Raw genomic sequence first — 25000 nt, forward strand, 5'->3', positions numbered from 1 at the left:
ACATGATGATATTGTCGGTGAAGTAATATTATTAAGATTAAAATTGTTATTAGTATAGGGACCAGGGTTAGGATGAATATCTCCATGAAGGAGGAGGTTGTGCTGGGAATTCACAAGGAATTTAAGGGGTTTTGGTGAGTTGTATGAGTTCTTTTTGTTGAAGTAGAATGATATATGAGTTGTTCTATGGTATTTTGGGAGTAGAAAGTTAGAGTAACAGGTTATGTTACTATATATATATATATATATATATATATATATATATATATATATATAGATATAGATAGATAGATATTTCATATTTTATTTAGCCACTGTTTTATGTGCTTTTATATGGCAATTTAAGTGGCTAATATGAGGCAACAGGTCAATTTCACAGATACTATTTTGAGTTGATTAATTAGGCATTCTGATTTGACCTACCAAGTCATGCAGTTGGAAATGTTACTAATATGTTAGTGTGATTCAGTTTGTAATGTTATCTGAAGAAGTCACAGATCATTAGTGTGATAACATGCTGTGTTTTGACTTTGCCTCTGGCCTTGTTTTCTTTAACTCCTCACTTCACTCCTAACTTCTTTTCTCTCTTTATCTGTTTTTTTTCTTTCTAGTTAGCTTTTTATAATAGTAAAATACCTTTGACAGTTGAATTTTATAACTTTAAACTAAATGCATTTCTTCTTTAGTTGTTTTTTATGTAGTGTTCCTATTATGTGTATCATGTTTATTATTAATTCCTTATACCATTTTTTTCACTATCTATTGTTTGTAATATTTACCAATTGTATGTATTTTTAACTTGTTATTTGGAACTTTTCTTCCTGGGTTTTTACTGAAAATTTGATATTTTATGCCCAGTTGGACTTTCCCAGTAAAGAAATATAAATAAATAAATAAATTATTGATGTTTTTGGTTACTGAACGTAGAAATTATCTGTTTCTTTGTCTTGTGGTCCCTATCATTGCTGTAAAGGGTCCTTGGACTAGCCCAATAAATAAACAAAAAACAAACAGTCCAACAAATAAATATATAAACTCTACCCAATTGTGGTACTGCAGTCCATTTCACTGTGTTGATCATTACGTTGTGTGTTATTTGGGCCAGGATTAGGTCTAGGTCTAACTCTGTATTAGAGTACCCTAAAAAGCACTGCGCCAGTCAACCTGCACAACTAGTCCTTGTTGTGCTATACTCAGCGTTTCTTAATAAATTACTATGTTTAACATAAACACCAATAATTCACAAGACATCTGTCAGTTCACTAATCTTTAATATTTATTCTGTTTTAGTAGCTGAGTCTCTGTATAGGTTACTTATCATCATCCATTACATGAGTTATGTTCTGCTTTGTTTTATGTCTAGTCCTAATACTTGCTTTATGAACACTACGACTGCATCAGTCTCAGCCCTTGTGTGTGTGTGTGTGTGTGTGTGTGTGTGTGTGTGTGTGTGTGTGTGTGTGTGTGTGTGTGTGTGTGTGTGTGTGATTTCACTGTAACCAGGACTAGAAGAGCAAGATGAAGCTATCTAGTTAAATATATATATATATGGCCACTCGAGCACACACATACACAAACATATACCATATTTACTAACGACAAACATTCTGAGATCAACGTCAGCATGAATCATTTTAAATCATAACAGTGTTCACTTACCAATAATTTGGGGAGCCTTTTCACAAATGCACTTTTATAATGGACTGTAAACACTGTGATAGCAATAATGGCGATAATTACCAGACTGGCTGTTAAAATACTGTACCAGTTTCTCAGCCCTGTATGAAAAGAAAATATGTAACATTCATTTTAAATTGTATTGTTACTAACAGCAACTCACTTTTACACACACACGTGCATATATATTAGCGCCAACATAAACTGCCAAAATACAAACAGTATGTGAGACTACAGTTTCTGATATCAAAGTAAATTACTTGCATTCATGATCCAAAATCTAAGGTAGGTACAGGTCAAAAAAGAAGCATAATTCAATCGTGCATTTGCTGCATTTTCAAGGACACTTCTACAGTTTTAAAAACCTAGTGTTCAAAACTACGTTCTGCAAATATGTTTAGTGCAAGTGAGAATCTGTGGAGAATGGTCTAGGAAGTATTATTTTTTCTGATTCTTAAAAATCCCTTACCTTAATGGCTTAAACATAATTGTTAGTATGGGTTCAACCACTGCTGGTCTAACCTCTGAAAACCAGAGTAGGATTTGTTCCAAATCTGTGGTACAGAGTGTTATAAACAAGGATAGGATAAGAAATCATATCAAGTTTTATAAAATCTGGTGAGGGTTGTAATATCCCTTAGAATATAACTTCCTTAGATTTAGCAAGAGCCTTTGTCTGTGGTAAGTCCATTGCAACCCACACCATGAAAATTGTTCCCTGTGGAGAAACATTCTGATGGCCCATCCATCCAGAGAACATTACTGCAAACAGGACCAAGAGGCGACTAAAACAATAAACCACACAAATAAACTAAATGTACATCATATGAATGAAAAGAGTCATGTTTTGTATGTTCACTATAAAACTGTTTCACATTCCTATCCAGCATCCCCATATTGCTAAGTACAATGCATTTGATGAGTTCATGTCCTGAGGTGTGGAAATGTGTGTGTGTGTGTGTGTGTGTGTGTGTGTGTGTGTGTGTGTGTGTGTGTGTGTGTGTGTGTGTGTGTGGGTGGTGTGTGTGTGTGTGTGTGTGTGTGTGTGTGTGTGTGTGTGTGTGTGTGTGTGTGTGTGTGTATGTGGTGGGGGAGGGTGTCCATCTTTATATACAACAGCCTAAATATAAAACAACTCATCCTGCGGAAGAAGTCTGAGTTAAGAGCTATAGAAACCATTACTGGTATTAAATGTCAAACAACTGGTAGTTAACACTCCCTCTGTATGTCCCATAAGCAACATAATGAATACCTTACCAAAGTTAAAGAAGTAACAAGCCAAATGAAAAAAAGTCATTTTGGGAACTTTAATTACCTCATCTTGAATGGGAAAATTACGCTTCCTCTAACAAATACACACAATGTCTAATTAACTTTATAAACTCAAATTGCCTGGAACACCTTATGAAAAATCCTACAGGAGGAAATAATATCCTGGATATTTCTCATCCACAGAGATCATACCACAAAAGGAAAAATCAAATCATGACGTGGCAATAGTAACCATCAAATTTTTGCCCATGAAATGTGCAAGCCATCCACATTTAGGGACATTGTGGAAGGTGACTGCCACCAAATAAGCAATACTCTGACGAGCACAATCTGGGGTCATGCCCACAACAATGCTTACATGGTAGCAAAAGAACAGCTTTAAATAATGTTACAACTTGATTCACATTCTCCCCACATGTTCCTTATATCACTCTGGATAACACCTATTCCTTCTCCACTCCCACATACAGCAACACCACATAGATCACCCAATAGTCACCAGGAAAGAAGGCCAAAACCAGTAAGGCCCACTGAGTCTGCTGCCACACAGCGTTCCCTATTAACACATCTTTGTTGCATTTCCATACATCTAGGTACCTGAATACACATCAAAAAATATCTCCTGACTATGTATGGGAACTTGCCCAAGTGTGCAAAGTAAAAAAAAATATTCCTGCTCCTAAAAAATATAGCAGATGGACTGCCAGACGTCAAATGACATCACATTGCACTGTGGTATAATATAAGATGAACTGCATTACCTGACATTAAGCATTGTACTCGATGCATTTTTGTTCTCTCTATTAATTTACATTTTCCTGTAAGAGCTGCTTCCAAAAAGGACTGTTTCCACTATACAGGAAACTGCAAGATGGAAACGGGTTACCTGCATCAACAAATGACCTCATTATCAGGTAATTTGCATGTCCGTGCAACACGCTTAAAAAATGCTAGCGAAAATCTGCTCTTTCCTGTCGTAGTCAACACTGGTAGGCAGTGTATCACATTGGCACAGGCATCCCCCTTCACTCTCCCACATACATGCACAGACACACACACACACACACACACACACATACACACATACCTCTTACCCATCTCTGAGCTAACAGGATGTCTCCAATATGCCTTCTTATCTTTTGTTGCTACCGTTGTAAATCACTAATCCTTACAATCAGCCACTAATACCAGACATTAGAGTTTTATTCTGCTTAGCAATAATAAAGTGCATCATGATGCTAGAACTGTTGCTATATTACCTTTCCAAATGAGTCCAAGTAATACTTTAAAAAAATTCTCCGTGGTGTCATCTAGTGTTCCTCATGGCTTTGTCCCAAAGCCTCCTCCTGCAGGGACATACCCTCATTTCTCTCAACTGTCTGTCCTCAACTTTTTAGGACACTCCTGCTGAATCCTACCATGTCCCCTGTAGCTCACAGACTGTCACAATCATTGAATAATGCCACACACTAGATCTTCTTATTAAGTAAAAAAAAAAAAAAAAAAAAAAAAAAAAACTACTCTCACTGATTGATTAGTAGAGTGGGTTAAGACCGCTTCTGCCTGTGTTAACGGTGTAGGTTTTCTATCCCTTTACTTTATTTCTTATTTTTTAAACACTTGGTAACACACTTAATAATTAAGGAACATCATATTTGAGGATCATACCTAGTGTTTAGTGGTAGTGGTGCTGTTACATGGGCAAACACACTCTATTGGAGAAATAGACAATGAATCTTTTTAAATGCCTTTAAGACACGATACAAAGCATTATCCCTGGTGTTTTCTGCTCCCCCTGTCCCATGTCTTTCACACCTTCAAACCTTTTCTCTATTATTTTTCAGTAATCACTAGTGTCTACTTCCCTTACCCCACGTTGCAGGATTTGCACATTAGTCGAGTGAAGTGTGGAGGTAATGACAATCTCTCTACACACACACACACACACACACACACACACACACACACACACACACACACACACACACACACACACATAAACATAAACATCCCTATCCCACCAATCCCTGAATTAAACCTCTTGCTGTGACCCCGCAGGCAGACACTATGCACACACACACACACACACACACTAACCTTACACCAGTCAGGTGTCTGCATACACTAACACATGCAGCTACACACATGCACGCACACATCAACACTTTCCACTTGACCACAAGCCTTTGGCTGTGTTGATTAGCACACTTAGCTGATGTAACTTACACACACTGAAGCTCTCCTCTGCATAAATGCCTTACTGCAGACATTTCTTGGTGGGTAGCACCTATCTAATTACCATATGTCAATCAGAATGCCTCATTAGCATTTGCTGTAGGCCACAAAGGTAACCTGCTGTTGTTGTCTCTAAATCGAAAATGGTTACCACTAAGTGCACACCAGGTGTACATCTTGAGGTACCCTTTCTGAATCTGGCAAAATGTATTGTTCTGTTATATTGTTTATGATATGCATAGGGTCCTTAACTTTGATTTGCATAGTCACAGTGTACCCTATACACATTAGCTTTTTTTTTGTATGGCAAGTCATTCATTTGAACATCACTTTAACAACTTAATAAAAATATTTTTAAGCATTTTGCAAGACAGTAAATTATACCTTTACCTTCCTTATGTATAAAATGGCATTTTGGTTCAGAAATCAAGCTGCTTTTATTAGATGTAAAATGGAAACTCTTTGCAATAACACAGACATTGCCAAGCAGTTTCGTCTCGTTAATTTCCAGAGTTTTTTCAATCCCTTTATACGAAGCCTTTATAAAACAAAGAAAGAAGAAAAATAGTTAGACATTACAGCCTTCTGTCTAAATATATGTGATTATTACAGCTTTTTGAATTCTTGTTTATAGGCTTAGTACCTCTTCAAACAATTTCCTTCCAGTCATTCTCTAGCTGACCAAAAAAAAAAAGTTTTTCTACTAGAGAAAAACTCAGTGACTAATATGCATGTAATACAATGAAGCAGGGGAAGATGCAAAAGATGTACAGACCACCCTTACTTAGCGTAATAGTTAAAGTCTTCACCTCCGATGCACAAGGTTTAAGCCTGACCTTCATGCAATGCCTGTGTGGAGTTGCATTGCTCTCCCTGTGTCTCTGTAGGGTTCCTCCCAACTCCCCAAAGCATGTCAGACACTTCCACCCCAAACTTACCCAACAATGGAGTCATGAGTAGCAGCACAGAATCAAGGTGATACCTATTGGTGGAATACCCCAACCACTTTAGGTCAATTATAGTGTGTGGTATCCTCTAGACAGGAGCATATGAATCACAAATTGCACATTGTGTCAAGGCTAGCCATTCAGTGGTGTAAAGACTGACTGTAGGTGATTTGGTCATGAAAAGTAATATTGCCAAAATGGGTATGGGTATTTTCTGGTGATATGTGGATTCACAGGTTTATAGGTTCATAGATAAGTACTAGGCTAACTGCCCTTGTGAGCCATTTTAAGCCTAGCCAGTTTCTCTTCCATGGTACTCAATCCCTGTACTTGGTGTTAGTGAGGTAAACACCTTAACCATTATGCCAATCCTTAATACTGGGGGGTGGGGGTTCTGGCCTACTCGAACTTATGCCAGGGAACCATGCTAATGACGGGAAAACTCTATGGGCTTCTACTGGTTAGTGTGTGCCCACCATAAAGCCCAGCATCTCTGTTCTGGGTCAATAAACTACTGGCTGGCTGGTGTTCAATTGTCCAAGGCTTACCTCAGATAGTCTGATTGAACAAAAGCCAAACAACCTGCCAAACAAGAATTAAGGTTTGCTGCATTCAGTATAGGTTTACTGACAGGACACAGCTTGGAAGTTGGCAGCTTGGAAGTTGATCATGCAGCAGTAAAGAGAAGACTAGACATATTGGCTTGTGATCCAGATTCTACTACGCAAGAAGGGGGTAGACTAGAAATGGTCTGGGAATTGTGTTGAAGGGAGAGTCTTCTGAAGACAGTGATGGAAATCATAAGAATTAGTGAAAGAGCAGTATTCATAATCTGAACATATGCTCCATAGCAAGGGTGTGATGCTAGGAAAAGTGCATATTCAGGCAGCAATTACAGTGCCTAACAGAACCAGAAAAACATGAGCTATTGTTGTTAATGAGGGGACCTGGATGCTTATATCAGGACAGACAGTCCAAACAGGATATGTGAACTGCCTGGATACACATGGGCAGAGCAAATAGACTAAGCAAGGAGAGGCCATCATATACTTCTCTCTGGCCAATGACTTGATGGTGGCCAACACATGGTTCAGCAAATAGTCACATGATCACACAGTAGCATGACCAACTCGTAAACCATGTAGACTTTCTCCTAGTAAGGAAAAGACACTAGGTTAGAAACAGTGATTGCAAAGTTATCCCCACTGAAACAGCTGGACTGCAGAATAAACCATTGGTAGCTACAATCAGCTACAAGTAGTGGTCAGAAAAGGCTTTAAGGTCAACAGAGACTAAGCTGAGGACCAGGAGGCTGTTACAGAATGAAAACATTAACCCTAAGGGGACTTGACCACAATACCCTGAGCAAGGCCATCACTTACAAGCTGAGTCATAGAAGTAGGCAAAAGGATGGTGACAGTGAAGCAGATAGCAGGTGATTGTTACACATTTACAGACTGGAAAAAATGCAACTCTGAAGGGATATGAACCAAATACCCTGCTCACTGATATTCTTTAAAGCACTTCACGTAACAGTTGTGTCAGATTTGAGCTTCATTTCATCAATTTATTATTGCACTTTTTTTCAGAAACGGTGTTATTGGTCATTTTCTGCATAGTCTGGTGCATCAGACGGTGGTAGAATTACATTACGGATGGTACTGCAAATGTTGCTCCAAAACTGGTACTTCAGTGCTTTTACAGTTGCTTATATTCCAGTTTTGCTGCTATCAGAGGGTGCCATTCCCCAGGGAGACATTAAGCTAAAGTTTCTGAAATTCTAACCTACCTGGGGCCATTAACATTTATTTTAGCGTCATGTCTGTGGCCTATACCCCTTATGGTAATCTGATTACAAAAGCCCACCCCTTCATTGCTGTTGGTTATTGTATAAGATATTTATGTGCTCTTCCCACCCATTATTTTCCCTAGATCCATAATACCACCCAGCAATCCAGTTTTGCTCTTGAATAAACCTCATTCACTACATATCATCTTCCGCTCAGTTTCTCAGTGCTCATTTCTGCTTGACACCCTTGCCACACTCCATGAGGGTATTGAATGCTCTATCCTTGGCAGATAAGAGATTTGTTTTATTATACTGCACTTCAGTTAACTGTTTTAGAGTGCCACTGATTTATTTCTTAATTTTGCACATTAAATTATTTTAATGGTCCCTATCACTTAGAATTGCCTTGTCCGAGTAATTTATTTAAATTGTTTTGTGGCAGAATTTCACTCTCAAGCAATCTTTTTTGTGTTTTTACATTATGAGAACTGCGATAGTCCATCTACTGTTAGTAGCTCATGGACTGATCTGTCTGAGTTGTAAAACACATAAGAAAATTATAAGCAAGGGGCTTGATTGTTTGTTGCTGAATTATACTTGAGTCCTTTTATAGGTTCATAGGTTCATAGGTTTATACTAGGCTATCTGCCCTAGGGCATTTATAAGCCTAGCCCAAAGTTATGTGGCTTTCACCACCCCTTAAGTTTGAAAGGTACTATGCCCATTAGTTTACCGTGCCTCTGTCCAGCAGTGACACTGAGGTGATCCCCGGGGTAAACCTGCGATCTCCCATCCATTGATCAAGATTTCTCTTGAGCAGGGCCAGCGAGGTGCTCTGCCTCACATGTACCGGGATTTTGTTCCACAGCATAGGGAGTCTCTGGGTGATGAATCTGTCCCTCCAGCACGTCCTATTTATAACTGTGTTAAGGTGTAAGTCTCTTCCTCTTGTATTTCTTATGGATTTAGATTTTTTGAGGTGGAGCATGTCCATCAATTCCGGGTTAGACATGGCCTTGTACGTTAGGCACAGGTCACCTCTGAGCAGATGGTATGCGACTGAATAGAGCTGGAGTTCCTTCAGTCGGGCAGCATAAGACATATTTTTGAGACCCTTTATCCTTTTGGTGAGGAACTTTTGGGGCCTTTCCAATTGCTGCAGGTGTCGGGTAAGATACATTCCGAATGGGGCATTGTACTCAGTCATTGGTCTGATGAGTGATGAGTACAGGGGAACAATGACCTCCCTTGATCTAGATGTGAATCCCTTCATGATCAGGTGGGCAATGTAGAAGGTTTTCCTAACTACCTTGGCAACGTGGGTGTCAAATGAAAGGTTACTGTCAACCTGGGTCCCCAAATCCCTGATAACCTCTTCTGTGCTTAGTGGATTGCCACCTATATGGTAGCTAGGGGTAACCTTGTTTTTCCCGAAGGGTATGACTATGCATTTTTTGGCGTTTAACTTTAGGCCATGGCTTTGGCACCAGTTATCCGTTTCTATGAGACCCTTCTGGAGGATATCTGTGTCTGATGTGTTTTCAACTATGGCGCCCAATTTGCAGTCATCTGCAAACTTTGTCAGCCATAATCCTCCTGTGTTTGCCTGTACTTCTGAAAAGTAGATGCCGAACAAGAGGGGGCCCAGGACTGAGCCTTGTGGGACACCACTTGTGACCGGCTTGGAGTCTGACATGGCGCCAGCCACTCTGACCCTGTGGGTTCTGTCACTTACCCAATTTGCAACCCATCTTGTGACGTATGGGCTTACATTTAAGTTGGTGAGTTTTTCTATGATACCCGAGTGGGGTATTGTGTCGAAAGCTTTTGCAAGGTCAAGGTAAGCTGTGTGGACTGCCTTGCCCTCATCAATGGCCTTGGTGACTGTTTCAAAAAATCAACCAAGTTTAAAAGGCATGATCTGCCCCTGACAAAGCCAAACTGGGTTGGATCCAATGTCTGTAAGTCCCCTATGTCTTTATTTATGAGTTCCATTATGATCCTCTCCATAGCTTTGCAGACTAGGCTTGTCAAGCTGATGGGGCGGTAATTTCCAGGGTCAGTGGAGGCACCGCCTTTGTGAAGTGGGACCACAGTTGCCGTACGCCACTCCTTGGGTAAGTATCCTGAGGTGAGGCTAAGAATAAACAGCTGCCCTAACAGCGGGTTTAATTCCTCATTGAGTTCGTAGAGCACACAACCGGGGACACCATCTGGTCCCATAGATGCTGTGTTTTTTGCCTTGGAGAGAGCAGTTTTCACCTGAGCATTTGAGATGTGTGGGAGGCTACAATCCGGTGGGATAGATATCTCTCCTTTTGGGGGGGGGGGGGATTAGCACTGAACCTGTCAGCCAGTATGTTGGCAATGTCTGTTGGTTCAGTGATTTTTACATCATTTTGAACTAATTCTGAGCATATCTGGGAGTTTCCTCCCAGGTTTCTAACATAGCTAAAAAAGGCCTTATGATTGTCGTTTGAGTCCTTAGCGACTTTTCTTTCAAAATTTGCCTTGGATGATTTTATGAGCGATCGTAGTTTTTTACTTATAGTGATCAAGGGTGTCTTCCCTTTTAAGGATTTTGCTCTATCTTGTAGTAGCTTTCTCCTTTTATTGTAGAGCTTGTTAATGGCTGGGGTCCACCAGACTGGACGCTTGCCTTTGGTGCAAAGAGTCTTTGTTTTGTTTGGGATTGCCTGATCCATGCAGTCCTGGAGGTGCTGATAGAAGGCATTTGTAAATGATTCAGCTGTTTGGGTAATGGTTTCCGCTGGCTCGGGGGCCTTGAAGGAAACCACACGAGTCTTAAGAAGTGTGAAGTTGGCTTTTGAGAAGTTTTTCACTGTGGTCTTTTTTATCTGGGGTGGGGGCGGGATGTGGACTTCCAGTGAGATTAGTTTATGATCTGATCTCACCAATGAGGGGTACACCTCTGGTGCTGAACATTGTGTCCCCATGTTCGTGATGATGAGATCTAGTATGTTTTCTCCTCTTGTGGGGATGGTGACTAGTTGTTCCATGGCATCTGAGTTTATGAACTCTAGGAACCTTTGGGCTAGAGTTTTTTGCTGTGTTTTTTGCTGTGCTTCTACATTAGGACGTCTAGGATCACCCATCTTGTGGCAAAAGGTGTTTGACTGGCCTCTAGCTGGGAAGCTCTCCAGGAAAGCTCAAAGTGTTGCCATTTCTAGCCAGAGGGCACAACAGTCAGCTTTCAGGTTTTTTTTGTTTGCTATAAATTAGGCACATTTGCAAGGAACTGCTCACCAAGCAGGGGTTGCTGGCAGTGCTCTGTTCAGAAGCAAATGTTTAGATAGTAAAATTTACCTATAAAACTGTATTAGTAATATAGTTTTTAATATAGTAACTTTTAATATAGTGAAGCACTGCAAAGAGTTAAGCTTACAGCAGCTAGTCTGTATGTCAAACTGCACTAATACCAGACATTGTACATTATTCTACACCACATGGTTCCCCAAGATAGCACTATTTATCATCCATTCCTAACCTCAGAAACCACCCAGGAGACCTCTGTAAAGCCTATTCCTTAAACTGTAACAGACCACCTTAATACATGTTCAGACAACATTGATATGCAATTTCCAAATGTCTCTATGGTCAGCTTGGTAGATATGGGCATCTTGAGATAATGTAGGAATTACCTCAATGTTCTTAGGCAACCATTTAATCCTTAAAGAAACTAACACAGTATGCAAGAGATGTGCATCCACAACTTCCTTGGAGGCAAAAATCTTGCTTACAAACAAGATTGCAAGAACACACAAACATTATATCCTTTTCACATACCACTCACCATACACACAGGCCATCTTATACTTAGGCACTTAAAATAAACCTTCCCAAACCTCAAATACCTCCTAAGCCTGCAAATGGCAATCTGTAAAGCATAGTCTGCATAGTCTGGTGCCTTAGATGGTGGCAAAATTAGAGTAGTGACAGTACTAGAAACACTATGCATTATTCTACAGCAAATCGTTCCCCAAGACAGAAGCCCATAAGGCAAGCAAACACTTTACCTAGGACTCCTGTCATAGGGGTTTCATTGTACAGCACACAGATGCCTCAATCACCAGGCTAGATAAGGAGAAGATAACAGTCAGATGCTTATCTGGAGGCAAGATCCACAATAACATGCACTCACTCACGTCACTGCACCACAGGTAGAAATATGAAGTACGCACTCATGTTACTGCACCACAGGTACAAATATATCAAGCCACTGCACCGCAGGTACAAATATGATCTACCCACTCAGGTCACTGCCCCACAGGTACAAATATGATGCACGCACTCACATCAATGCACCACAGGTACAAATATGATGCACGTACTCATGTCACAGCACCACAGGTACAAATATGATGCACATGCTCATGTCACTGCACCACAGGTACAAAATGATGCACGTACTCACGTCACTGCACCGCAGGTACAAATATGATGTACCCACTCAAGTCACTGTACCACAGGTACAAATATGATGCATGCACTCACGTCAATGCACCACAGGTACAAATATGATGCACCCACTCAAATCATTGCACCACAGGTACAAATATGATGCACGTACTCATGTCACAGCACCACAGGTACAAATATGATGCACATACTCATGTCACTGCACCACAGGTACAAATATGATGTACCCACTCAAGTCACTGTACCACAGGTACAAATATGATGCATGCACTCACGTCAATGCACCACAGGTACAAATATGATGCATGCATTCATATCACTGCACCACAGGTACAAATATGATGCACACACTCATGTCAATGCACCACAGGTACAAATATGATGCACATACTCATGTCACTGTACCACAGGTACAAATATGATGCACGCACTCATGTCAATGCACCACAGGTACAAATTTGATTCCATCATAGTCCATGTAAGTGCAAATGACCTCAGGTGTACCTCAGTAAACTATGTGAAAATAAACATTATGTATCTCTTTGAATATGTGTCACAGACAGGTATGTGCTTTGCATTGAGCAGCATTCTATCTTCACCAAGGATGATGCCACAGTATTAACAAAAATGACTAATTTTAACAATTGGCTTAGTTGTTGGTGTCATTCTAAGGGCATTCAGTATCTTTCAGCAGGAGAGGACATGGTTAATAGACCACAGTCCTTTGACAAGGATGGTCTGCACCAATCCCCCCTAAGCTTTCAGACATTGGCTAAAACTTTATCCAGCTCCTTAGAGCCAGTTTTAGACAATGTCAAACTGACAAACCTTCCCAACCTAACAAAAAAAACCCCTCAAGCAATCTTAATGTGTTACTGCTCAATGTTATTCCCCTCAACAATAAACTCCACACCCTATAGGCTCTCCTCACCCTGGAGAGCATAGATATCTGTGCCATTACCAAGACTTGGTTTAATGCTGCAGAAAGTACTCTGGCTGTGCAAGGCTACAGTGCCTTCCATGCATTTAGACCAATAGTAGTATAAGGGTGTAAATATGGAAATGTCTTGGTCTACATCAGCAACAAATATATATCCAGGTTATTTAGACAGGATGATGTCTTGAATTTATCAGGCTGTATGTTACCATAATTACATTCCTTTACCATATTCTAACTAACTACAGGTCACCATCTATGCCCCAAGGATCTCATAACTCATACCAATAAATCTGCCTGGACATCAGCACCCACCCAGAAGCCTCTATTCTCCTATGCTGAGAATGAGGTGGTACTCCAGGTCCTCTGTCTCCATGACTGAAGGTTCTTTAATGTGAACGTGGATGACCAGGTCTACCATGTCTGTGCCTGGGTTGAGATCAACAGCAATGTACATGCAGTGGGTGGGCAGGACTGCGGATATGCAAAAGTGGGCCCCAATTTCACCAATTCAATCTGTGGTGCCACCAAGAGAGTAGCAGCTCTGGCATAGGAGCACATGGCAACAAGTGGGTGGCTATTGGGCGTACCACTTCTTATGGAGATGGAGGAGCTCCTGGTTTCTCCTAAGGGAAGTACCACCTCTACAGAAGCCTACATTGTGGTGCTGAATGTGGAGGCAGAGCTGGATAGATACCACTGAGTATCCACTGTGGATGTCCCAAGTAAGTAGTCCTATTTCAGAGAATCAATATCTGGAGGTCCCCTGTAACCTCTAGTCACTATAAAAGGTAATGAAATATGTCTAATTGGGGAATCAATAGCTACAACCACCTGCACAAGGTATGGTTATCGGTATTACATTTTAACACATTTACACTTGTAAACATCTCAGTTGCATATATAGTTGAGGTGCTGGGTGATACTTACACAGGATATTTTGTGCTTTGGACTATTCCAAGGTGATTCTTTATCTGTCAACAGCACTGTGGATCTGCCCCCATCTGATGCTGGACAAGATGTAAACTATGATAATGATGGGGATGAACTGGCATAGGCAGGGGAGGTACAAAGTCTGTCCTGGACATAGGCAATGTGACCACTGCATCTCCAATGCAGAGCATTACCCAGACATCAGAGAGAGGATAGGTTGACAGGACTGCCATCAATCAGGGCTGGCCCCCAGTAGACAGATGGCTGAATCTGTCCGTAGCACCCATGGACAGATAGGTGCACACAGAGGGGTGGTGGTGTTTGGTGGATACATGGTTAATGCCCTACCACTGATGTTGGTGTGTCAGTGGCTGCTATCCAATGTATATGCATGTCCATCATTCAGTCACGGGCTAGGGTCACCACAGTCATAGCCAAGATAGTAAAGCTGATCCAGGGAGTAAATGCTGACCTGCATGAGTGTATGTCCTTTATATGTGATTCTTTGGATAGAGTGATTCACACAATGAAATGTGCAATGTCTTCTCTGCCTCAACTGTGAAGGGTAAGGGGTCATCCTCAGAACCAGTAATCTACTACATCAACAGGTGGTAGCCAGCATGGCTATGTATGAGCAACACTGCACTTATGCAGTGTTAACACTTGCACAACACCATCTATGGAGCCATCTACTCCCACGAACATCTGTCCCAGTGGTTTTGGCCATCATCATGCTGGCTCCTAGCAGTCAAGGCCACACAGCACACAGGCATCTAGCAAGGGTTGTAGTACATCCTGTGCAATTCCTGCCAGAGTCAGTTCTCATGGGTTGGGGGCATACACAAGGTGCTGAGCCCTTTACTGTGCATACCATGGGCCTGTCCAGTAGAACACTCCATAGTGCTGCAACAGTGCAGACTCATGCCAGCACAGCTCCCAGCACATAAAATACCTCCACCGACAATGACCCTTCTTAACAGTAACCCCCCATGCTGAAACTGACACTTCACATAAATGCACACTTTATTTTCATACTCCTCATCACTCACACTCATACACTTCCTGTGAAAGACCTGCCCTACTATACTCCCTTCTACAGCTGTGCAAATGAGGACAACTGTGTCCTGCCCTTTATACTTTTTTACTTGGGATTTCTATGCCTGATCCACAACATGGCCAGCTTATGCATGGGTAAGTACAGGAAGACCAAAGAAGGCTAGCCAGTATGGTAGGTGCACAGGCCAAACAAACTGTATAGAATACAAGAAAGGAGCCAGCACCTTAGGAACGTGAATTGTATTAGATAAACCAGACCTGTTTCAGCATAGTGCTTTCATCAGTGGTAATAAGAAATTTTGCAGCAAGAGGCTGCTTTATATATGATATACAATAAAGATAAAATGACATCATTTCCTGGCTTGTGATTAATCAGCGTGATAACATTGAATAAGAATACTGTCATAAACTATACATACCATGAACTCAAAAAATGTTATCTTAGATAAACAAAATAGACATCTTTGAAACATTCTACGTATTCCCTAATTCAGTGTATCAAGGCACATGAACGGAAAAGAAAAAATGGCAATGTTACAATTTATCATTTAGTCCTGGTGGGAATAATCCCCCCAATTTAACCATCCTTTTCCTTTCCTTCATGTTTAGTGTACCATGCCACCCCATTCTGAAAGCTCTGTTGCCCATTATTTTATCAATGACAGTGAAAGAAAATTTGGCAGTATGATGAATAAGTGAGTGTCTGTATAAGGCATTGGTGACCCTGGCATTTCTAAACGTCCATGTACTTTAGATGTAGAATGTCTCAACATTTAGAAGACATTAGAATGGCAGGCCTAGCACTTAATAGTGTAAAATATATTTGCTTACGTTGATTAATGTCGCCAATGGGCATAGGTAGTTACCTGGGTTGAGGACATGGCCTACTCTGATCTATGCCAGGGACCCATGCTAATTGTGGGAGAGATGTATGTGCTCTTATTTACCAGTGGCCAGCCATAAAGACCAGCAGCCCTGAGTCAATAAGATACTGGTCGGCCGGTGTCCAGTTGCCCAGCCTGGGTTACTTGGGATAGCTCTGTTGAGGGAAAGCTGGACGTAAAACCAAATCAACCTGCCAAACATGAACTAAGAATTGCTATACTCAATGTAGGCTCACTGACAGAAGGAACTTGGAAATCTATAACATGATGGTATGGAGATGTATCCAAAAGGCAAGATGGAAGGGTAGTGCATTGGGATCCAGAGTCTACTACTCAAGAGGAGAACAGGCTAGAAATGGTGTCAGAATTCTGTTGAGAGAGAGGCTTCAGAAGGGAGTGAGGGATGTCATCAGAATTAGTGATAGACTCATGGCAATCAGACTACAGTATAATGATACAGCAGTATTCATAATCTCAGCCTATGATAGGGCAGTATTCATAATCTCAGCCTGTGACAGGGCAGTATTCATAATCTCAGCCTATGATAAGGCAGTATTCATAATCTCCGCCTATGATAGGGTAGTATTCATAATCCCAGCCTATGCCCCAGGGTTGTGATAATGAGGAAAAGAGTGCATAAAGCATACAACACGAGCTGGTGTTAACAATGGGTGACTTGAATGCACATATCGGGACAGACAGAACAGGATATGAAGACTGCCTGGGTCCATGTGGGTAGGGCAACAGGAATAAAGAAGGAAAGGCCATTCTAGACTTCTGTCTGGCAAATGGTTTAATAAGTAGCCAATACATCGTTCAGAAAGACAGTCATAAGATGACATACAAGATTGGCCAACATGTAACCTCATAAGAAAAGGGCACTAGTGTAGAATCAGTGATTGCAAAGTCATTCCCAGTGAAACTGCTGGCCTAGAGTATAAACCACTGGTTGCCACAATAAACTGCAAGCTTAAGCAGTGGTCAGAGAAAGCTCTAAGGTCAACAGAGACAAGGCTGAAGACCTTGAATTTGGCTGGAGAGAAAGCACAACAGTTCAAGGAATTACTCAGGGCTCTAACACACTAAGAAGAGGAAGAAATAGGTGGAGCTGAAGAAGAATGACAGTGCCTCAAAACAGCATGTGTGGGGACTACAGAATAGATATGTGGATGATCCAGGTATGGAAATAAGTACATAAATTAAACTGGTGGTAGAATACAGAAGTCCAGGAAGTCATCAAAAGAAAGAAGATGTACAAGAAAAAGTGGGAGATAGAAAAGATGGTCCAGACTGGGAAGGAATAATGGTTGGCTAACAAGCAAGCTATGAAATGAGTAGCAATAGCACAGAAAAAAGGCACTGGAGGTACTCTACCAGCTTCTGGAAAGTAACTCAGTAGTTGGTACAAAGAAACTATATCAGGTTGCAAGGCAAAGACAGAAAGATAAGGAGATAGTCAGGCACCCTTCATAAGGGATGCCAGCAAGAACCTGCTCACCAGTCCGCAGGACATCAAAGGCAGATGGAAGGAGTATTTCCAGCAGCTTCTGAATGAAGAAAACCCCACAGAAGCTGTACTGCCCCAGACACAGACTTTAATAAGGGAAGAGGAGGAGCCCACCACAGAAGTAAGGAAAATGAAGTCAGGGAAAGCAGAAGGCTCAGATGAGGTCACAATAGATTTGATAAAGATACAGGGTGAGATGGGGAGAAATGGCTCATGAGGGTACTCATAGCAGTGTGGAGAGAAAAACATATCCCAGATAACTGGAGAGTAACGATACTACTGCCAGTGTGAATAATGATACTACTGCCAGTGTAAATAACGATACTACTGCCAGTGTAAATAATGATACTACTGCCAGTGTAAATAATGATACTACTGCCAGTGTAAATAACGATACTACTGCCAGTGTAAATAATGATACTACTGCCAGTGTAAATAACGATACTACTGCCAGTGTAAATAACGATACTACTGCCAGTGTACATAATGATACTACTGCCAGTGTAAATAACGATACTACTGCCAGTGTACATAATGATACTACTGCCAGTGTAAATAACGATACTACTGCCAGTGTAAATAATGATACTACTGCCAGTGTAAATAACGATACTACTGCCAGAGTAAATAACGATACTACTGCCAGTGTAAATAATGATACTACTGCCAGTGTAAATAATTATACTACTGCCAGTGTAAATAACGATACTACTGCCAGTGTAAATAACGATACTACTGCCAGTGTAAATAATGATACTACTGCCAGTGTAAATAATGATACTACTGCCAGCGTAGAAGAACAAAGGGAACATCAACAACTGCGGGGCAGTACAGAGGGATCAAACTCCTGTCACATTGCAAGAATGTTCTGGAGAGGGTAATTAATAAATGGATATGCAGAGTAGTAGAAAGTAAGATCATAGGATCATAGGAAGTTACTAGGATATTGGCACTGAGGCCCTTATAAGCCTAGCCAAGAGTTTAGCCCATGTTTAGACAGGTCAGCACCCGATGCCCCTGTCCAATAGGACACAGGTGGATTCCCAGGGGAGAATATTCTGTTTCTCATCCAGTTATCCAGATTGTGCCTAAAAAGAGATAATGAGGTATTCTGATTGACATGCAGAGGGAGTCTGTTCCACAGATGGAGGAGTTTCTGGGACATGAAGCTGTCTCATCAACAAATCCTATTAATATCACAGACCTTGATGTCGCGCTTGCAGGTTAGTCAAGTGGAGCTTGACGTGAGGATATGCAGCAGTTCCATCAAGGCAGGGTCTGAGATTGCATTGTATGCCAGACAGAGGTCTGTATGAAACTGAGTAGAGAGATAGGGCTTTTATCCTATCTGCGTATGGTAGATGTTTGAGGCCATGGATTCTCCTGGTGAGGAACCTCTGTGGTCTCTCCAGCTGCTGCATCTGCTTTGCGAGGTACATGCTGAAAGGGGCGTTGTACTCAGTAATGAGTCTTATAAGGGAAGACTACAGAGATGTTATGACCCCCTTGTCCATGGTTGAGATATCCTTACTTATGAGGTGGGCCATGTAGAAGGCCTTCCGTACAATGGAAGCAACATGTTGGTCAAAAGTCAGGTTTCTATCTACCTGGGTGCTCAACTCCCTCAAGATTGACTGCATTCTTACAATGTTGTTATTAATATGATAATTTGTGGGGATGTCACTCTCGCCAAAGGGGATGATGATGCATTTTTTGATATTCAGCTTGAGGCCATGTTTCTGGCACCAGTCATTTGTTTGGGTGAGACCCTCTTGGAGGATGTCCACATCACTAGGGGAATTGATGACAATGCTCAGCTTGCAGTCATCTGCAAACTTGGTCAGCCATAGCCCACTGGTTTTGACCTGCACCTCAGAAAAGTATATTCCAAATAACATAGGCCCCAAGACCGATCTCTGGGGTATGCTACTCGTTACATGTCTGCTGCTTGAGGTGGCGTCCCCTATTCTGACTAGGTGGATTCCATCAGTGAGCCAGTTTGCTACCCATTTGGTAACATATGGATTGACGCCTAGTTGAGAGAGTTTATTTATTATGCCCGAGTGGGGAACAGTGTCAAAGGTTTTGGCCAGATCAAGGTAGGTGGTGTGCATGGTCTTCCCCTTGTCCATGGCTTTGGTGACGGTCTCAAAGAAGTCAACCAAATTTAACAGATGTGACCTCCCCTTGACAAAGCCAAACTGTGGGATCAAGTGTTTGGAGGTTGCCAATGTCCTTGTTAATGAGGTCCAGGATAATCCATTCCATGGCCTTGCAAATCAGGCTAGTTAGGCTGGTGGGATTGGTGGATGCTCCACTTTTGTGCAAAGGGATGACAGTGGCTGTCCTCCACTTAGCTGAGATGAAGCCAGTACTCAGGCTTCGGTTGAATAGGGTGCCTAATGGTGCTACATGTTCCTGCCTGAATTCATGTAGGATACAGCCTAGGATGTTATCAGATCCCATACAGGCTGTATTTTCTGCCTTTGAGAGGACAGTGATGACCTGCTCCCTAGATATAAGGTGAAGGGGCCAGGTACCGGGGGTGTCCTGATTTACTGATGGGGGGACAGAGGGGTGAAGTTTTTGCTGAATGTGTCAGCCAGTAGGTTGGCTATATCTATGGCATTTGTATATATGGTGTCCCTGATCACCAGTTCTGAACAGATCTGGGTTCTTCCTCTTAGACTGCGAGCATATGTGAAGAAGGCCTTATAATTTGGACTCAAAGTTTGCCTTGGAGGATTTCACTAGTGCTCTTATTTGCTTGTACAGGCTAAGGAGAGATTGCTTCCACTTGGGCACCTGCTTCTTCTTGGTTCTGGGCAGCATTTTTTTCCCTTTTGTTATAGAGTTTATTTATTGCAGATATCCACCAGCATTACAGACAGATTCTAAGCAAGAACTTCAGCAAAGGATAGGGGAATGGAATGCAAAACTGAAGGTACATGTTTCATAGATTAGTACTAGGCTAACTGCCCTTGTGAGCCATTTTAAACCTAGCTAATTATCCTTTGGGAGACTCAAACCCTGCACCTTGTGTTTATAAGGCAAACACCTTAACCGTTAAGCCACCCTCCCAACCCCTGGGATGAAACTAAGTACAGATAAGACATAAGTAATGGCAGCAAATTGGGGAAACCAGAAGAATCTAAAAATTGAGATAGAAGGGAAGACAGTGGAACAGGTTAATAGCTTCAAGTATCTGGGAGGGGTGGTTGAGGAGAAAGGAAGTCTGAATGAAGAGGTCAAAGCCAGAATCAGAGGGGATACAGACTACTGACATAGAGTGTCAGGTGTAGTGCATGACAGAAGAATTCCAAAGAAATTGAAAAGTAAGGTGTACAAAACAGTGGTGCGACCAGTACTACTGTATGGTATGGAAACCTGGACAGTAAAGGCCAAGCAAATGAGGAAACTAGAGGTGATGGAAATGAGGACATAAGAGCAGAAGCCAAAGTAGCTCTAATTGCATAAAAGATCGAAGAGAATAGATTCCTGTGGTTTGAGCACATAAGCAGAAGACAATCCGGTGAAGTAGATCTGGGGCCGACTGAAAAAAGGCAAGAGGAAATGATGACATCCAGCAAAGAGGGGGGTGGATTTTATTTTATTTTATTTTACATTTGTTAACTGGGAAAGTCAGACTGGACACACATCCATTTTCAGCGGAGGCCTGGGGAGAAAAGCTCCAATGGCATGTCATAAAGAAATTACACAAGAATATCATACAGAGATATAGGTTCTATAGAAACATAAGTTATGTATAGATTAACAATTCCTTTAGTAAAGTCAGCATACAGCATTCTAGTAGAAGGGTTTATATAGAATATAAAATATAAACAAGAAAAAAAAAATTTTTTTCTAAATTTTGAGTACTCTCAATATTATGTTACAGAAATAACCAGTGATTATTAAGCTTTACAGTGAAAGGAATTAGGGGACCTTTAGTAGAATCCTTGAACATGGTATTGGTGCAAATTAACCTGGGGAGTAGCATGAACAAAGCCAATTGTTTGATAAGTGGGTTCTCAGGAGTTTCTTAAATTGAATAGTGGAGGTAGTGCAGGTTATTTGGCTGGGTAGTGAGTTCCAGATTTTGGCAATAGTGCAGGCAAAGAGAGATTTGCCAGCATCATTTTTGTGTCTGATAATGCTTATTAGGTTTTGAGAACTAGATCGTAAGGCTCTGGTAGGGATGTGGGGGTTAATTATATTTTGAAGTGCAGGGTTTTTTCTGGAAGGTAGAAGAGATTATGTGCTATTATGAGTTGATTAAACAGAAGTTGTTGAGGTAGCTTGACCCAATTGAGTTGGTTAAGGGCGAGACAGTGGTGGGATTTGTATGAGGTTTCAGTAGCAAACTTGGCTATTTTGTTATAACAAGATTCCATTTTGTTCAGATCACTCTGGCGGAGATTAGTAAGGATAGGAGAGGCATAGAGAAGGATGGATAAGAGATGAGTTCTTGCAATCGTAGCTTTGGGTTGTTTAGTTATAAAGTGTTTGTTCCTATAGAGAAGTCCTAGTTTTTTATTAACTTTCTTAATGGTTTGTGCTATATGGATGTCAAATTTTAGGTTATTGTCTATTTCTACACCTAAGAGTTTAGTGTGTGCAGTTGGAGTGATTTGAATGTTATCTTTGGAGTGAATGGTGAAAGTGTTGTTGGGGGGGCATGACCTGGGCCGAAAATAATTCATTTAGTTTTTTGGGGGTTAAGAATAAGTTTGATGTTTGTGAACCATGTTTCGGCTAGAGTAAAAGTGTTTTGGGTGAGGATTTGCAGTTCCTTTAAGGTGGGGGCGGCACTTACAAGGGTGGTGTCATCTGCGTATTGTACTACTGATGCTGTGAGTGAGGAGGAATTGATTTGGTTGGTGAATAGCGAGAACAATAGTGGGCCAAGGATGGATCCTTGAGGGACACCTATGGATACTGGTAGCAGGGGAGACAGCTGGTCATGCTATAGGACTGCCTGCTGCCGACCAGATAAGTAGCTAGTAAACCATGATACAGTGGAGGGGCTGAGGCTTAGGGTAGATAAAGTTTGGAGAAGAATGTTATGGTATACCATGTCAAAGGCTTTAGATAAGTCTAAGAAAATGGAAGATACAAATAGTCCCTTGTTTCTATTGTGGTTAACTATATCTATAAATGATAGTAATGCTGTGGTGGTGCTGTGGGATGGTCTAAAGCCATGCTGAGTTTTGGAGATTAAGTTGTTTTGTAAGAGGTACCGAAGTAGTTGGGAATGTACAACACTCTCTAATATCTTGTATAGAGGTGAGAGTATTGCGACTGGGCGGTAGTTTGTGAGTTCTAAGGAGTTGCCCCCCATTTTGCAGTGGAATAATGTGTGATATTTTCCACAGGGTGGGGACTTTGAATTCTGCAAGTGACCTGTTTATGAGGATGGACACAGGATAGGCTATGGTGTCTGCTGCTATCTGAAGGAATTTGGCTGGTAGGGTGTCAGCAGCTAGTGTGGTTGGTTTGAGTTTCTTAAGGAGCATTGAAATAATTTTACTGGGTACAGGGTGTAGCGAAAAGTTGGTGGTATTGTTTTGAGTAGTAGACTGGGTTTTGCTAGCACCTGGTATAGGGCTGCTAGTGGTATTGAGGGCATTGGTAAGGGTTTGGGCTGTTTCGGTAAATAACTTGTTAAACTGTGTGGGAATGTTGTCATGGTTGTTTGTTAGTACTCGAGTTGGAGTGGTGGATTTACCTGGATGGATTATGCCATTTATTGTAGCCCAAAATTTCTTAGGGTTGTTGGCATATTTTTCCTGCATGTTTTTGTAGTAGTTACATTTGTCTCATTTGATTTGTTTTTTGGCTTTGTTTCAAAGTTCTTGGTAGGTTTGCCTCATATTACCGGTTCTGTTCTTTTGATATTGACTCCAGGCCAGATCCCTCTTTTTCATTGTAGTCCTAGTATCTTTAGTTAGCCATGGAGCATAGTTAGCTTTTAGTCTTATAGTTCTGGAGGAGGCACGACAGTTTAGGATTTGCAGGAAAGTGGAGTTAAAGTACTGTACGGCGTCATCTAGAGATAGTAGTTTTAGGTGGTGTCCAATTACAGCTTTGTAGTGACTTGATGAAGTCAGTTGTTTTAAAGGTCTTTTTGTTACGTATTACTCTGAGGTTGGGTTGGCTTATGTAATGGGGCCTGTTCCCAATTAGGTAGGTTGGTGAGAGAAGATCTGTGACAGTCATGCATGAGTGTAGAAGAAGGCAGGAATGAAGCAGTGAACCGAGAGAGATGGACAGTTAACATGACACCCCAACCGCATGTAGAAAATGGGAAATAGGGGTTGATGTTGCTGCTGATGATCATGAGAAACTTAGTTCACAGATAGCAAAATGTGATTTATCTATACTTGGTTGTTAATACTTGGATCATTAGTAATACATTTTGTATTGGAAAATTTGCTATATTTGCATAAGACAGATGTTGTTGTTGTTTGTAAAACAAGGTTAAGGAATAATGATCGGATACCAGTTCTGTCAGGGTATAAATGTTTTTACTGTAACAAACATTCCAACAAAAAAGTCAGGTGGAGGTGTTATGACAGATATTAAAATCTTTCATTAAACCTGAGATTAATACATGTTTGATGATAACACCAATACTGTAGATTGTATAACTGTGGCAATAAGGACAACCCTGAAAAAGATTACAATTTTTGGAGTGTATAGATCACCAAATAAAGTGCTGATGATCTACAGGAATTCATACATTTCTAGCATGAAACACAAGAAGGAAGATTAATAGTAGCTGGGGACTTAAATTTGCCAAAAACCCATCCATTCAGCCTCAACTCCTTTTCCCATTTTTGCATATGGGGTCAGGGTGTCACTTCAACAATGACAATCATCCAGAGCCAAGGTTTACACCGCTGGCGGTCTAGCCCTACCATAGTAATTCATCCGTATCACACAAACACTCACACCTAGTTTCCAATCCACCTGCTGCATGCCTTTGGAATGTAGAAGGAAGCCAGAGCACCCGAAGTAAACCCATGCAAATGCACGGAGAATGTACTCCACACACAAGGCACCCCGGCCGAGAATTGAACCGGAGAACCTCTTGCTGTGATGCGACAACACTAACCACTGCACCACAAAAAATAATGTTGATTCTACAACATTAGTAAGGAAATTATGCACAACATATGTTCAGGAACAACAGTTACTGCAGACTGTAAAGAAACCTACCAGGAATGAAACATATTGGACATTGTTTGTTTTCCTATGGAAATGATAGTTACTTAACTTCATGTCAAGTTTTATCACCATTAATATGCTGCGATTATAGGG

General features: G+C 41.2%; 1 protein-coding gene across 3 annotated transcripts in view; it reads right to left on the reverse strand.

The window, feature by feature from the left end:
* Positions 1-25000, reverse strand: part of IFNLR1 (interferon lambda receptor 1) — a 224057-nt gene that overhangs the window by 65094 nt on the left and 133963 nt on the right. For all 3 annotated transcript variants that reach the window (XM_044083299.1, XM_044083315.1, XM_044083307.1), the window contains 2 exons: positions 5575-5722; positions 1660-1778 (listed from right to left, as the gene is read on the reverse strand). In XM_044083299.1, the coding sequence (XP_043939234.1) occupies positions 1660-1778; positions 5575-5722 (267 nt within the window). The remainder of the gene's footprint in view (positions 1-1659; positions 1779-5574; positions 5723-25000) is intronic.

Source organism: Protopterus annectens, chromosome 1.part1, assembly GCF_019279795.1.
Source record: "Protopterus annectens isolate FY-2018-M chromosome 1.part1, PAN1.0, whole genome shotgun sequence".
Lineage (NCBI taxonomy): Eukaryota > Metazoa > Chordata > Ceratodontiformes > Protopteridae > Protopterus > Protopterus annectens.